General features: G+C 40.2%; 2 protein-coding genes across 2 annotated transcripts in view; one reads left to right on the forward strand and one right to left on the reverse strand.

The window, feature by feature from the left end:
* LOC146376700 (ral guanine nucleotide dissociation stimulator-like) overlaps positions 1–7,693 on the reverse strand; it is a 60,039-nt gene extending 52,346 nt beyond the window's left edge. Inside the window, exon 1 of the mRNA XM_084947206.1 lies at positions 7,101–7,693. Coding sequence (XP_084803332.1) covers positions 7,101–7,121 — 21 coding nt within the window. The 5' untranslated portion in view covers positions 7,122–7,693. The remainder of the gene's footprint in view (positions 1–7,100) is intronic.
* A 49-nt stretch (positions 7,694–7,742) lies between these two features.
* ptgesl (prostaglandin E synthase 2-like) lies at positions 7,743–16,208 on the forward strand. The gene is made up of 7 exons (XM_084947208.1): positions 7,743–9,297; positions 10,327–10,515; positions 10,922–10,977; positions 12,929–13,081; positions 13,401–13,601; positions 13,696–13,813; positions 15,167–16,208. The coding sequence occupies exons 1-7, from the start codon at positions 8,998–9,000 to the stop codon at positions 15,311–15,313; spliced, it is 1,164 nt and encodes a 387-aa protein (XP_084803334.1). The 5' UTR covers positions 7,743–8,997; the 3' UTR covers positions 15,314–16,208.
* The last annotated feature ends 303 nt before the right edge of the window (positions 16,209–16,511 follow it).

Below are 16,511 nucleotides of genomic sequence, written 5' to 3' on the forward strand. Positions count from 1 at the left end.
CTGAACTGTAAAAAAAGCGATCTACATACCTACCCTCACCTACAGTCACGAGCTTTCTCCTAAGGGTGGCGGCCTCTCCCTTAGAGACAGGGTGAGGAGTTCAGTCATTTGATAGGAGTACAGACTAGAACTGCTACTCCTCCACATCGAAAGGAGCCAGTTAAGGTGGTTCGGGCATCTGACACGATGCCTCCTGGGTGAAGTGTTCTGGACACCTTCTAGCAAGAGGAGGCCCGGGCCAGATCCAGGACATGCTAGAGAGATTATATCTCTCAGCTGGCCTGGGATGCCTGGGTGTTTCCCCGGCAAAGCTCGAGGAGAAGGCTAGGCTGGGGAGAGAGAAGGAGAGATCTGGGCTTCTATGCTTAGATAGATGAGCAGATAAGCGTGAGAAAATGGACTGATGGATAGATGGAAAGGATGGTTGGAAGTTATGGAAGGCAAAAAGAATGTGTGCCAGGTGATTTCACTTAGAAAACACAAGAACCAATCAGTAATGAGAAAAAGATGTCAGGAGGTGGAAAAGGAAAGGGGTGAATCTTAAATGTTCAACTTCCTGCACAACTATGACACTGTCATATTTCGGCTGCAAAGAACTTGTAAACATATCTTCAAGGTCAAAAATTAAAATTCATTATTTTGCTTTTACGTCAGGATTTATTTGCTTTTACAAAATGTTCCATTCCACCCCTTAACTGTCACATCAGGCTTGTGAAACAGGTGGTTGTGAGTTGGCTCCAAGGTAGAACTGTGATCAAATATATTTCTTTGGTTAACTAAATGTTATAAAAGTTAATTTAACTTTTTAGGGGGTAATGGTTTAGAGCTTTATGTAAATCAAACTGTACTTGAAAAGGCATTAAATATGAGTCATTTGAATGATGTCTTCCTATGATGAAGAGAGAGAGGTGCTAAAAGGAAAGCAGAATATTAGACCAGAATAACTTTAAGGTTTTCAGGCTCATGTGCAGACCGGTGCTCTGATACATATGAAATACATGAAAGGTTTAAAAAAATATTTTGTACACTTGTGAGACAAACATTTAAGTACTTATGTAAAAGTTGGAATCGTGCAAAGGTTTTGGCATTAAAATATACTAAAAATACTTGAAGTAAACATACTCATAATGCAGAATCATATTCATAATATTATTGGATCATAATCATTGATTCACTCCTTGGTATATAACTTCAATCCGATTGCTGGAGACAGTTTACACTGCTCATATAATGCTTTGCAGATTTATCTATAATATAACAGCATCATATATTGGCAGGTTTATTTCTGCAGAGTGGCATGGAGTGCAAAGTACAATACCTGCATCCAAATTATAATGGGGTAGAAGAAGAAAGTAGTATAAGGATAAGCACCGAATGCAAAGGTAATCCAACCAATCACAGCTTTGAGTTCCTTTTTGGGAGCAATCAGGCTGAAGTAACAAATAATTCTTATTCTTAATGTCAGCAGCCTGATTACACATTGAAATAAGAGTTTAAGGTTACTGAAATACCCAGTTTGTTCTTAGTCTTTTGGAAAACAGCAGGAAGGCGACGTCGGTTGTGCAGGACAGAACGAGGATTTCACTCATAATTGTAGGGCTGTGCGATATGACCAAAATCTCATATCCTGACATAAGACATCTATCGTCCTGATAACGATATAAATTACAAAATTTTAACATTTTCTGTAAATTCTGTGAGTCTCGGGCAGCTCGACTTACGTGAAGTGTTTCCAGCTGGGCGTCGTGTACCTGGAGTCGAATGTTTTAACCGATGCATGAAACGATACATTTTTAGACACAAGTTGTAACGGCGCCGTTTTCTTTGTGAGTATTTATTACACGGCGTGCTGCGGGGAAAAGCCTGTTCTAACGTTTGAGTCTAAGGTTTATTTTTTAGCACCTGACGCCTATTTTTTGTTTCTCATCCGTCAATACTCTGCATACTTTTTCACATGATTCAGTTTATTTTGAAAAGTCTCAACAGGATCTTGAGCTTTATTGTGAAAGGTTTATAAAAATAAACAAGCGGACACGCGATGGTTTTACCGTCGTTGTTGCTAACGACAACGCATAAAAACAGGCGCTTGTCTGTCCGTAGTGTGGTTATATTAAATATAAGAGAAAGAGAGAACTTTAACAAATGAATATAGCCACTACAGTGACCATCAAAACGATCAAAAAATATCGCCGTAAACAGTTTATTTTGCGACACCATGAAACAAACGATAGCGTAAAATGAAACGATAGATGTTTTTATATCGTCATCCGATATATATCGTTATATTGAACAGCCCTACATAATTATAACTTAAAGTAGATCTGTGCCAACTGTAAACTGTATGTGTGACCATGTGCACAAATAGAAAGTTGACTTTTTCTCTAAGAGTGTAGCCTTGTACACTTCAGAGCTCATCCTGCTACTTTTTTCGGCAGTCACATGATCAACAAACACCAGTGACCCAGTTCCTCTGACACATACATGTCCATGCAATAACAATCCCTCCTCTGAGTTTGACAGATGATGTGATATGCTTCATATCATGAGCTGTTTCTCTCCTCCCTGCTTTACTCCTCCCATCATTCTGGTCCAAGTTCATATTAGCTCCTTCTGTCCAAAGAGGAAGGAACTGGCTTTTTTTAGCAGGATTTTTTAAATGAAGCGTAAAGCCAAAATGACTAAATAAGTTCAAGGAGCCTCTATGATACTTGGATGATAAACCATGGAAGTAATTCTGTAATAATTCTCATGCACTTTAAATGTCTTCAGCTGTTTTTCAGGCCTGTTTGGTTTTCATGAGCAAGACAGTTTCTGGAATCTTTCTGTTGGGCTTACTTTGTTTCTTTCAGCCTAATGATAGCCTGCTTCACTTGCATCAGCGTCTCTTTTGACCTCATACTAAGAGTTCCAGTGAAAAGACACCATTTACTCATTGCTGTCATGCAACAACAGTAATGCTCATTAGTCAACCATGTCCACTTAGTTTTGAACCTCAGAAAATGGGGGGTGGTGTATAAAATGACTGCAATTCCAACAAAGTTAATGCAATACCTTTTTACCCTCCCTGAATTAAAGCGGAAAGTCAGTACTTCCACGGAGGTGTATGGAGCAAAAACTACAAAAAAGAAGTGTCACTGTCCAAAAACTCATGGCTCTAACTGTATACAGATAGGAAAGAAAATACTAAAAATATAATCTATCTATCACATATGATTCCTAAGAGCAGAGACAGGCATACAAAGAAATTTCCAGACTCTTCTGCCTGTTCTGTATCCTGAAATCATCTTGTTTCTGGCCTGCAGAGTCTCTGGATGGAAAGATTTGCCTTCACTCAGCATGAACACGCCTGCAAATGATTACAGTGTCTACACACTCAAATCTAATCCTGTCACAAACGTGGACAAATGTTGGCAGCCCTGACACAAAAATTCGAGCTGTTTGCTGACCGAACAAAAACAGAGTGGGGCAAAACAAGTGTCATCAACGAGTGGAAATGTTACACAGCTCCTGCACTTTGCAACACTATTCATACACTTTGCCCAGCAGTGCAAAAAGGCTTCTTCACAAAAGAGATTTCAAGGACAAGCCCTTCCTCTACATAAACGAAAAAAAGGAGAAAGGAAAAGAAAAACCCTGAGGACTAAAAACTGGAGAAAAAAAGTCTGATTCTTGTCACATTCCATCAGACAAAGAAGTCCAATATGCTTGGAGTGAAGTCAAGCTTCAAGAATGGAGTGGTTTGTGCAGAAAATGGAGCGACAGAGAGGCTTACAGCTTTATCTGCGATTCCTACAATAGTACAAAAAAACCAAAACTGGGAGTGCAAATAAATGTTTCGGAAGCAGATAAACATCAATAATACCAGCAGCAGGAAGCAGGATTTACATGGAGGAGACAAAGAAGAATAAGGGTGTTTACAGTAAAATCCAGGCACTGAGAGCTGAGGGTTAAACGCAGCCTTTGAACGGAGGCGGTGGGAAGCCTCACATCCATCCTGCTCGCCTCGCAGACAAAGCTCAGCAGTGACCTTTGACACAGATTCATCGGGTTTACTTGATGATTTCTAGCATGGAAAAATTATAGAAACAACACAGGGAGGCTGTAACCCTGTTTTACAGTTATGAGCTGGGATTTTTAATAGAAAAGACAAGAAAAGACTATTATAGCATCAAATCACGGCAACCTCTCCCACTAAAAGAGAGGCTTTTTCTTTTAGTTAAATCAGCGGGAAGCTGCAAAATATATTTAATCCTGATGATGAACATGACACGGCTTATTGAGACTAATTAATATGTTTCCTGGATTCTGAAAACAGTGCTTCTAACTATAATTAATGGAAACACCGACACAAGTCCAAACAGGCTTGCAAGCGTCCTATCAACTTGCCCAACATACGGTACTCTTTTTAGCTAGACTTTAGGCCAAAGTTTATATCGAACTCTGGGCCTCTCTGAGCTGACTGGTTTTAACTGACTGACTTTTATACCATTATTAGAATCATAAAATATTTTTACAATCCCAATGAGTGGCATTACCTACTGGTTATGTGTATTTTAAAGCCTCAGTGTTGGCATTTAGGCCACCAACAAATTAAATTTGGAAGGCAGCAACTGATACATTAAACATAGTCCAAATGGATGAATGGATGCTTCAAATCTAGAGGTCTAATTCAGTGACTTGAATTAGTGGAGGTGAGGCCAAGCAGACAGCTAGCAACACAGGCAGGTTTAAAAAGAAAAAGGAGGAGATCTGACATCAAAATATTTTGTCCTCAAAAAGTAACACAAACACCTGCATACAATTCAGATTTTCCAGCTCACGCCTTTAGACACCAGGAGAGTAAACACTGCAAAGACAAAATTAATCAACAGGAACAATTTAAGGAAACTGATTAACTTCCCACTGAGTGACTGAAAGAATTAAAATCAGACACACCTCCTCACATCTCTGACGATAAGATGTATCATTAACACTCTGTTTATGGAAGCAAACAAGAGGAAGTAACTCCACCAACATCCCGTCAACACCACCTCCTGCCCTCCGTTCTTGGACAGATAAGATTATGAGTTCTATTGGTTGAAGGACATTTCCTGAAGCAAGCACCAAGAGGCAACAACAAGCAGAAAACTATCACTAAAAATAACTCATACTTCAGTTTATAAGCCTAGGAGACAAACAAACATCTGCCTACTAGTTTTAAAAACTGTTCTGTGAAATTTCTGGCCAATAATGTAACCATAAACACGTCTTTATTAGTATTTCATATTTGCCACTTACATTTTAAGTGAATTTACTGAGGTATGTTTGGTTTTTATCAATTTTCCAACTTTAAACCTTCAATATTTAATTAATCTATTTGTCAGTTTGTTTGAAAAACAGTTAAAAATAGGACAGTTATTTATTTATTTTTTGGTTGTTAATCTGGAGATAAACATAGTGGTGAAAAAATATTGGTTGAATTGGTATATTATAACAATTTTATCCATCCAGGACTTCATTCAATTCATACCTAACATTGTACAATAACAATTTATTTTTCCATGTAACAAAAGTTAATGTAATGGCAAATGGTGGCATCGGGAGCAGATGCCTGACAAACTGTTATTTTAAATGTTGGTATTGGCCAAAAATTTCACATTACAGCACGAGGGCTTGTTTGTTTACCAGGAACAAGAGTGAATATAAATAACACAAAAAAAAGAAAGAAAAAATACACTGGTATCGCCACGAGCTAAATAAAATATCTGCACAGAAATCACAATCAGCACATCCCAAATATTTTATAATGAAGATTTATTTGTTCTCCCAGGCACATGGGACGGAATAAAAAACAAGAAAACAAAGAAAAAAACATCAGATATTATTTATTAGAATTGACCTGTTTAACAAGCAGTGACTTCCTAAAATTTTATAAGATTTGTTCCATAGAACAGAGGTGAATGTTAATTTAAAAAATGTAAAAAGAAAAAAAAGAATAATAAAAAAATGAAAGAAAAAGGTTGGCATCACAACTAGATATACTTTGGATTATTATTTTTGCCTGTTGGTATCTGCCAGAATTTCACAATTTGGTGCATCCCTAATAGTTTATAATTAATTTGCCTCCCTGAAACAAGGGTAACCCTGAATATCAACAAAACCAAAAGGGACTGAAAAAAATATCGGCATCAGAACCCGATATCTGTCAAAAAACATTGGTATCCATCTATGATTCCACAGTTGGTGAATCCCTAATCCTACTATAATGATTGTAAGATATGTGGTATATGTGTCTTATGTGCCAGGTGGGCCAATCTGAACAAAACTTGGCACATATGTATATATCAAATATTAACATGTGTTTTTTTAAAAAAAAATGTTTTTATATTTTGATTTGTCTTCTACATTATGTTCACAATCCCCCTGCAAATGCAACGTTACATACACCATTTGTATTTTTTTCCAAGTGTCAGGTTCAACATACTTAACATGGACCTAATTTAACAATAACAAAATTTTGTATCTGTGAAGAAATTCCATTTCAGTTGGGTAGGTGAGATGTTTAGAATTTTTCATACCATAATTACTGGTGACTGAACAAATAATATAGTACAGATCTATTCTTTCCAGTCACACAAGAGGGAATTAATAACAACAAACAAACAAATAAATAAATAAATGATTGGGGGGGATCAGATTTAGGTCGTAATGATTTTACAAAATGTCTTTATTGACCTAAAATTTCGCAATCGTGCAACCCTAGCTTCACAATATTGATAATGTCTTGTAAATTGAATCCCCCCAAAATTAAAAACACATTTAATTATTGTAAATGCTATGTCTTACATCTTTATATACAGTCTATGGCTTAAAGAGCAGCAGGAGAGAGAGAGAGGCAGACTTTAAGCCGGGGAGAAAGAGAGAGAGGGGGATTATTATCATTAAAAATGTGCTGATCACCTGCATAAATTCACCTTTACAGCCCGTTACTTCTATCAGATCCCAGCTGTGGAAGGGGTGCAGCACGCGCCCCATGTAGCCTAATTACGATACGCAAATGAGCTCAGGTGTGCATTTAAATACGAACCCGCTGACTTCACGGCTCTGTGCTGATTTCTTACCTGTTTTTCCAGCATGATCATTCTCTCAGTATCATGACCTTCATGGAGTGAGTATCCATGCGAGTTCTGGTTCAGCGCTAGACACACTCCTCCTCAGCCAGCATCTCCACGGACGAGCGAGAAAAATGTAAAAAATAAAAGGTACTAATGGCTAACTGGCGTTACCCTTTGGAGGTTAGGAGACCCCTGTGATGTTTTATCCTTGAGATAAATGTCCTCGGTGACTTCAGCATGTCTTCGCAAGAATAAAAAAAAGGGGGGGCATTAAAGGAGTGTTTATTCATGAAGGAAAACACATCGGTCAGTAAGCAGGGAGGGGAAAACGGGCAGCTAACGTTAGCGTGCTAGCGTTAGCCGGCTATGATCAGATTTTTATTTGTCTCCTCGTGCCTTCATCCCAGTCACGCTCCAAAAACCGCACGGGGACGGTGTCCTCCAGCGCAGGCGCTCCCGAGCGAATCCCTGCCGCCGTTACTCGACGGCGGCATCCCTGCGGAGCAAAGAGTCCGAGCGGAGAAGGATGCGATATGACTCCACCAGTGAAAATGGATGATGCTGGTAGTACTGCTGCCGCTGCTGGCTGAGGGGGATTCTCCGCTTTCAGCAGGGCAACAGGACGCTCCTCCGCTGCTGCTGCTGCTGCGATCACAGAGAAAGTCGGAAAAACGACCCTCTTGAATGCACCACACGTAGACCGACGCATCCAGGGCAAAACAGGCGCTCCTGAACACACCTCAATTCAATTCAGTGCAATTCAATTCAGTTCAATTATGTAAATATTTTGCATTTAAAACACATTTATCAATTATTTAAAATAAAACAAAACTAACAACGACGATCTAAACACAAAGTCGTGTAAAACCTATGGCACGAGGGCCGGAAATAGCCCTTTAAAGGGGCAAACTTGGCCAGTGGATGTCTGTGTTAAAACTGCAGAGAAGTCGTCAGAAGTCCAATATTATTTACTGTTCAGTTCAATTTAATTTATGTGATATCCCACATAATTTCACAGGTCTGGAAATAGATATACTTAATTTATTCCAAAAGTTGAGAAAAATCCTGTCATAAAGCAGCTAAAACACACACAAAAAACAAAAGCATTCAGCTCAGTAAAACAAAGGTGAATAAGGAGTAATGTGAATATTAGCAAAACAAAATAAAAAGACAAAAAGGTATCTCTTTGCTATTGTTATTCAGTATCAGTTTTAGATCATTTTGCATCTATTTGTGCCTGTTTTATGTTCTTTATGGTTGCTTTTCCAATTTAATTATTGTTTCCATTTTTGCAGTGACTCTTAGTCTCCACTTGGTTATTTTTAGCATCTCTTTATGGTGGTTTCACATCCTGTTGTTTTCCATGTAGTTGTAATTTGCAGGTCTTTGTGGTCCTCTGAGGTCTGTGATGATGTCATGTTTGCATCTCTTGGTTTTACATCTGTATCTGTCTCCATCTCACCCTATCCCTATTCCCAGCATCTTCTTCTGCGTGCCCTCTGCACTACACCCATGAACCTCCTCTGAGGTGTTCCTCTTTTTCTCCTGTCTTACAGCTCCACATTCAACATCATTTATCTAGTAAAGTTACCATCTTTCATCTGCACATGTCCAAACCTTCTCAACCTGACCTCTCTAACTTTATCTGCTTGTTTGTTTGTTTTTGTCTCTTTACAGTTATTTTATATCTCTTTGTGGTGATTTTGCCTTTCTCTGTTCATCATTTAGCGGTTTTGCATCTATTTGATGTCTTGTTACCCCCTTGGTTCCCTTTTTATTGCACCTTTTCTCAGGTTTTGCCTTTGCACGCCACTGGGGGCGGCACACACCCTGACAGGCTCAGCTCAGGGCGCCCAAACCCTTATCCCTCGTGGTGCATTCTGGGACTTTTTGTAAAGCCAACATGGCAGCCTCTTGCGCCAGAACACTCACTAAGGTCGGCTTGTCTTTTCTAGAGTCTCCAGCAGCCCGTCGGTCCGGCGCCTTCTCCTACCTGCTGGGGAATGTGGGCGCGCACGGATCCAGGAGGGCGTACAGCACCGGCGGAGCGGGGTTCCGGTCCAAACTGCTCTCCGGTGTGCGCCAAGGGGGAGGCAGGGTGCTGGGCTGCGCCTTCCTGCTGGGTGGAGGTTTGGGTTTATATCAGACTGTGAAGCTGTCCGTCCAGCAGCACCTGGCCGAGGAGGAGAGGAAGGTCAGTGAGGTAAGTGGGTGTCTTTGATCATCACCGTCTGCCTGCAGTAAGCTCACCTGCCTGAGGTGTGTGCAGCCCGGGTTGTCAGACCCCAGCTGCTGCGGACACCTGCCACTTCTTCTGAATACTGCCTTTTATTGTGTTTCTACTGGAGTAGAAACACAATAAAAGCTTTCAAAATGCGCTGTTGTTTAGTTTTAAAATTAAGTTTACAGATTTGTCTGTAACGTTTTGCTTTTACTGGATCTGCTCTGTATGAACTACAGGCGGTCTGCTTTACGGTGTGTTAGTGGCTGGAGAAATGCTGTGGATCACTGCTGTCTGTGTGTCTGCAAACGTTTCCAAACTCTGGGCCTGGATCCCCTTTATCTGTGCGTGCACAGCTGTAATAGCCATCAGCAATAAACCTTTGCAGTCACTGTGCTTCACAAACGTTTGCTCTTGAAGCCTTGATGTGTTCTTGCACATGGTTTGGCTGTTGTCATTTGGAATACTGTTATATATTTATAATATTTATATAGTGCTGCAGAACTGTGCACCTCACCCTCCTTTCTTTTCCCACACATCTGCACTGAGTAGGAGACGCTCTGTATCTCATTGTACATGTGTATAGTGACAATAAAAGGTATTCTATTCACCCACCTGCAATGTGTTGCAGGTTTAACTTAGCATTTATAAGCAGTATTATCACCTTATCAAGCACCACTAGCTTTGCATAATTCACAGTTCATAATAATCCTTATCTCATACTGGTCTCTCATGCTCCCCTCAGTAGCTATATTCAGGTCCTGCTTCTTTAAACACCTCCTGCCCCACACCCCTTATTAAAAGCCCACTTTCTTTTGATTGGCCAGCTTCCGTTAGCCTGTTGTGGAGTAGTATTAGTTCTTTCAGATCCATAGACAGTATAAAAGATGGACAGAAAAATAAGCTTGCATTCTTTTTAGCGGCCCTTTGCCAAGCTGGGGGTGGCAGCTCTTAAGTGTCCACATACTTTAGCCTCATAGCGCTCTCCTCTCCCCTGCTGCCTCCTTCCAGGCTCCAGGAGGCAGTGTAAAGCTGACCCTGTACCAGTACAAGACCTGCCCGTTTTGCAGCAAGGTGCGAGCCTTCCTGGACTACCACGGGCTGCCGTATGAGATCGTGGAGGTGAACCCGGTGATGAGGAAGGAGATTAAGTGGTCTACCTACAGAAAGGTGCCCATCCTGATGGTGGATGGTGAGGTGGTAAGACATTTGATGTCATCTTAAATCTTTCAGATGGGGGGGGGGGACTGTTGAGAGAACAAAGTTAAGACTTGTTATGTTTTTGTCAAACATTCAGACAGATTTTAATTTCTGGCATGCCTTCATAACCCTCACTCACCACAATTTATATATTTTATATTATTTTAAGGATATTGTCTTAAAATCCCAACACTAATAGCAGTCTGAGGACTGGGCTTCTGGCTCACAGGAGTCACTTACTCACAGAATTTGTATGACAGAAAATAAAGAAAAGCATGTCCACAAAAAAAAAAGAAAAGGAACCTTTGTCCAGTCTCTAATTAAGTACCTAAAAAATGTGCCGGTTTTTCCTGTGAAACCCTTCAAACCATCATGTCCTGCTCTATTTCCTTTTTTAAATCTGCAGCAACTGAATGACTCGTCTGTCATCATCAGCTCGCTCAAGACCTATTTAGTCAACAAGTAAGTTGTGACTTCCTTCACTTGTTATTTCATGAGGAATTTTGTTAAGATTTTCTGTTAATCACTTCAAATAAAGCTCTGAGAAATAATTTGATAGTGTAAAATAATCTATAAAATCTCAGGTGTGAAACTCTGTGGTTCAAATACATCCCACCCTGATCAGAGCATTAAAACTAAAATGCAGAAAAAACAATTTTAAAAGTCTTGTTATTAAAAAATGTTATTATAATGTTATTATTGTACTTGATGTATGTGACAAAATTAAAGTTTATTTCTATATTTTACTGAGAAAATATTAGAATTTAGAAAATATGCTGATTGTTATTCGACTAGTTAAATCCTTGGTCTTGTGTTCTGAGGGCAGGGTTTCTTATTTTGGTTTCCAAAGAAATAACAATGCAATACATTTAAATAAGCCTCACAGTTTGGATGCTTGGGTTAATTTTAAGAAAAACAGTTGTACTGCGACTTTCTGGAGGAAATAAAAAAAACCTTTGGGCGTGGACAAGAGGCATCAGCTTATTACAAAATGCTTTTATTAGCTTCTGATCCTAACACACTGTCCCTCAAAAGAACGTGGGAAATGGACTTAAATCTCAACTTTACAGTGGAGGAATGGAATGGCATCCTCAGGAATCTGAAAAAAATGTCACGCGAATTACGTTCAAGATTGGTTCAATTTAAGATTTTAAATAGAGTATACTGGACACCCTCACGGTTGCATAGGGTGGGTCTAGCGACTGATGACGCATGCTGGAAATGCCAGCAAGGAAGTGGCACACTTTTACATTTGCTTTGGGGGTGCTCCAAAGTCCAAGATTATTGGATTCATATTCACACTGTAGTAGAGAAGGTTGTAGGTCAAGGGGTCCCATTTATGAACAGTCTTTATGTATTAGGAGACCCTTCAGCTTTGAGTCACTTATCCACTTCTCTTGCTCATTGGGTACAAACGGCGATTATGCTGGGGAGGAAGCTGCTGGTGAAAGAGTGGAAGGCCTCATCGACTCCTACCTTCTCTCAGTGGTATATCTCTTTGGGACAAGTGGCAGCTTACGAAAGATTATCATATAGACTGCTAAATAGACTGGACGATTATAATGATAAGTGGGCTAATTACTTTTTACATACAGGTCAGTGACGTATCCGGCTAAAGTAGTTAAGGTCGGACTAAATAGGATAGCTGTAATCTGGTCTATGTGAAATGTTGGCATCACCCTTTTTTTTTTTTTTTTTTTGGGATGGAAATATGCATTGATTCTCAATTTGTTCTGTTGTTGTTACTGGGAATGTCCATTCTGCTATTTTTTGGGTGTTTGTTTTTTTTTTTGGGGGGGGGGTCTGGGTTTTTTTTTTTGTTTTTTGTTTTTTGTTTTTTGTGTATATTAAAATCTAATAAAGTTTGAGTCATAAAAAAGAAAAACTGTTGTAAAATTTCTGTGGGGGGGTTAAGTGACCCACCGCAGCAAGTGTGCTGTTATTTAATACTAATTGTAAAAACATAATTTAATGGTTCATTCTTACTTCCTTTGGTGTGGAATACACTTGGATGTGATTTATATCCAGCTCAGTGTTCTTGTCTTGAAATGGCATCAGTAAGCCAGTGTGGCCACAAGAGGAACTGCAGTTCCTCTTGTGGCCACATGAGGCTGGATCCAAAAGTGAGCACGTCACTGTAGATGCCCCGTGTTAAATGGTCAAACTGTACACTAGAAATATATTGCGGCCTGTCAAAAAATAGAGTGGATAGTTTCTCTCTTCATAACAGTTCTTAGTGGGGCTCATCCACCTGGATAATTGAGTTGGAGGCATCACTTTGTTGACTGACAGGTGTCCTCACACAGGTTGCATGAGCTGATCTTATTTGGACTCCATTCTTAAAGATAAAATATCTAAATTTATGCCCTATTTATAAGAAAAAAAAATCTTTACCTTGGGGGTTTTTTTGCAGGAAGAAGAGCATGTCCGACATCCTTCGCTGCTACCCGGAGATGAAGTCGGTGAATGACAGGGGGAAGGAGGTGATCGAGTACAACAACAAGTACTGGCTGATGCTGAGCGAGGGCGAGACCGTCGCAGTTTACCCACAGAAGGAAATGCAGAAGTAAGCCAAGCCCTGTTTCTCACACACAATTATTAGCGGACTCTTATTTTGAAAGGTGGCACGTGGGTGTAACCCATAGGCTGTGGAGCATTATTGCTCTCAGGCTTGTGATTGGTCAGCTGATATGAAGCCTCTACTTTTAGCAATGGGAGATTTCTGTTTTCATCATTCTAATGAAGATCTGTGTGATGAGGAAAAATCTTAAATCTGCATGAAAATGTGGTGGTGGAGTTTTCTGCAAACTAAAGTCATGTGGTCTGCATCAGACCGCGACTCCATCTTTTCTGTGGATCGTAAATGTTTTCTGCTCTGATTTCAGAGAGGAGATGAAGTGGCGTCAGTGGGCTGACGACTGGCTCGTACACCTCATATCTCCCAACGTGTACCGAACCACCAACGAGGCCCTGGCCTCCTTCGACTATATCGTACGCGAGGGCAAGTTTGGTACTTTTGAAGGCTTCTTCGCCAAATATGTTGGCGCTGCGGCCATGTTTGTCATCTCCAAAAGGCTGAAAAGTCGGTATGTGGTGTTAGATAACAGGCTATCGTGTTTCTGGTAATTTTAAGGTTTTTGGGGACGCGAGGTATTAATTTTCACTCCTTTGACCCAACAGACACAATCTGCAGGACGACGTCAGGGAGGATCTCTACAAGGCTGTCAACGACTGGGTGGCAGCCATTGGCAAGAATAGGAAGTTCATGGGTGGAGATCAGCCCAACCTGGCAGACCTGGTGAGGAAACGCAGCTTAGGTCCAGCTCAGGCTTGGTCCAGGGTCCAACTTAGGCTTGTTACTAATTTAATGTACGTAAATTAGCCTGATTAAAGCTTCACCACAGACTGATAGAGATAGAAAGAGGTTGTTTTCAGGTCTGAAAAGTGAAGCCAGTGTTGAAGCAACTTAAACCTGTTTTCTTGTAATGGTCAGCAGGTGCTTGAATAAGTACATCTTGTTCTGCAGATGTTTTAGAAAACATGCACTGATGGCCTCACATACAAATTTTAGGTCTAGATTACTAATATTTTGTCCATGTGCCTGTTTGTTGTGTATCTCCAGCTGTTGATTTGCTCCACCTCACTTAACACTCGGCAGGTGTGACGCTGACGAGCTGAATAAGTGCTGTGACCAGTTTAATGTTGTGTGGATGAGCTGTTCTCATCTTATTTTGGCTAAAAGTTGGTTTCTGTTATCAGCGTTTCCCCTGCGGTGACTACTGTCTGCTCCAAGCTGCATGTTGGGGGCGGGGCCTACATACACGCTGATCCATGTTGGTTTGACATTGTGAGGACATTCAATCCCATTATTGCCCTCTCAAGCCTCTTACCACTAAGTTAACCCTTACCATAACTTTAAAACTAAGTCTTAACCCCCAGAAGCGAGAGCTAGCCACAGTGTGTGATGTGTTTGCAGACCATCTATAAAGGACAGTTACAAAAATAACTTGGTTACACTCCCCCAGACGGAGGCGCTGCATTGGTGCCCAGTTTTTTCTACATGTACAAAAATGTGTGTACTTTCCTTTAAACATCTGTAGTTCAAAAGGATCATTTTCTTCTTGGTGTTCACATGAATGTGAGTGCCATCAAGAAAGTTACTCTTTGTATTTGTGCTTGTTTTAAAGCATAATGTTTATTGTTACTGTAAAAGTAACACTTTTTAATTACACTATTTTAGTATGTTTATTTTAGTTACTTTATGCAACAAAACCAGGCAGATGGCACTGGATGGAACACTTTACTGTGTGACTGACAACCATTAGCCAATGAGCATGTAGATCCGCCTCACAATTCTAACATCCAATTTAAAAACACGACAAAATGGCTTCACTATGTCCATCCTTATTATACAGTCCATTATATCCACTCCTTTATGACATCAGAGATCCAAGAGCAGAAAAAAAACCCTGAAATACGGCATTTCGACCAGTCTGACCAGTCCCTGAACCTTTGGCTCACAGGGATTGCCTAATTATTTGAAACGCTGGACATGTTTCATACAAGCATCCACAATTTTAACAGTGAGTAAACTTTAGGAAAAAAGTTATTTTTAATCTTCAACCTTTGCACCTGTGCTCTTCTGTTACAGTCAGTGTTTGGAGTCCTGAGGGTGATGGAGGGCCTGCAGGCGTTTGATGACATGATGGCGAACACCAAAGTGAAATATTGGTACAGACGCATGGAGAGCGCCACGCTCAACCACGAGGGTCTTAACGCTAAGCCTTATAAACACTGAACAGTAAAAGCTGAAGGACGGCGACCAGAAACGAGAAGACGACCACCGCCAGGTCTTGTAGTGGTCACTCAACTTCCTGTACCTGAACCTGTTAATTCTTGTGAGTGGGTTTTTAATTGACTCCATCATTAACAGAGCTGCTTTTGTGGATCAAATCTGCTCGTTTAAAGGTCTGTCATTTTTACTGGCCTCTAGTGGTGAAATAGACGAACTGCAACAACAATATCATTGAAACACTTGTTGTTTTGTTATTTTTAAGGAACAGAAAAGACACATCTTCAGAGTACGGTTAAAGGAGAAATATGCACATATTCATGCAGCTAGTCTTCTAATTTCATCCACATATTTTTGAATTACTTTAGGTTTTTTCCGTTCTCATTCATCAGGCAGTCTACAGTGTGGCTATGAACAAAATTAAACTGATTTCCAGGTCGAGACTGGTGTGTGAAGGAAAGACATGATTGTTCCCTACGCTGGTTTGTCCTTTTGAACATAGGAATTTAGAAACTGGCTGTATAAATTATTTCTTGTAACACTGTTTATTTCTGAGCTAGAGTTTTACTCCTACTTATCTCACATGGGAAAATCTTGGAAATCTAAATCGTCTGTGCTCAGGACTGCAGAGTCTGAGGCTCGTTTCTGCAGCTTTGTGTGGAAAAACGGTTCATGTTCTCTGTATTTATTTCAGATGATTGTTCCTCTGATGCAGTGTCGGTCAAGCCATGACGAATCGATATGTACTACGACTGTTTGGGTAAAAAATGTACGAATAATCGTCGAGCTGGCACCGAATGTGTTTAATATGCAATATTTCAGCTGCAGCTGAAGTAACTGTAATAAAAACGACTCAGTGTGCATAGATGTAAAAAGGTCAAATAAAAAAGGTAAACATGAAGGTTGTCTCTTTTTCTTTTTAAACCACATGTTGGTGCAGTTAATGTTACAGTTTTATAAAAATGTGTGTTTCTGATCTAAAACCTGCAGGACAAGGGCCGGTGTCCTGCAGGCTTTAGCTCTCACCCTCGGTCAACACACCTGAATCAAATGATTAGTTCATTACCAGGCCTCTGGAGAACTTCAAGACATGTTGAGGAGATAATTAAGCCATTTAAACCAGCTGTGTTGGATCAAGGACACATCTAAAACCTGCTGGACACCGGCCATTGAGGCCTGGAGTTCCCCATCCCTGGTTTAAGGG

The sequence above is a fragment of the Perissodus microlepis genome, chromosome 12, assembly GCF_051167445.1.
Source record: "Perissodus microlepis isolate ML-2025 ecotype Zambia chromosome 12, ASM5116744v1, whole genome shotgun sequence".
In the NCBI taxonomy this organism is placed as follows: domain Eukaryota; kingdom Metazoa; phylum Chordata; class Actinopteri; order Cichliformes; family Cichlidae; genus Perissodus; species Perissodus microlepis.

Excerpts from the sequence above, each read along its gene's own strand:
- ptgesl (XM_084947208.1), top strand. The coding sequence starts at position 8,998 with ATGGCAGCCTCTTGCGCCAGAACACTCACTAAGGTCGGCTTGTCTTTT. Across the intron at positions 9,298-10,326 it reads AGGAGAGGAAGGTCAGTGAG|GCTCCAGGAGGCAGTGTAAA; the intron begins GTAAGTGGGTGT and ends GCCTCCTTCCAG. Across the intron at positions 13,814-15,166 it reads AGCCCAACCTGGCAGACCTG|TCAGTGTTTGGAGTCCTGAG; the intron begins GTGAGGAAACGC and ends CTTCTGTTACAG.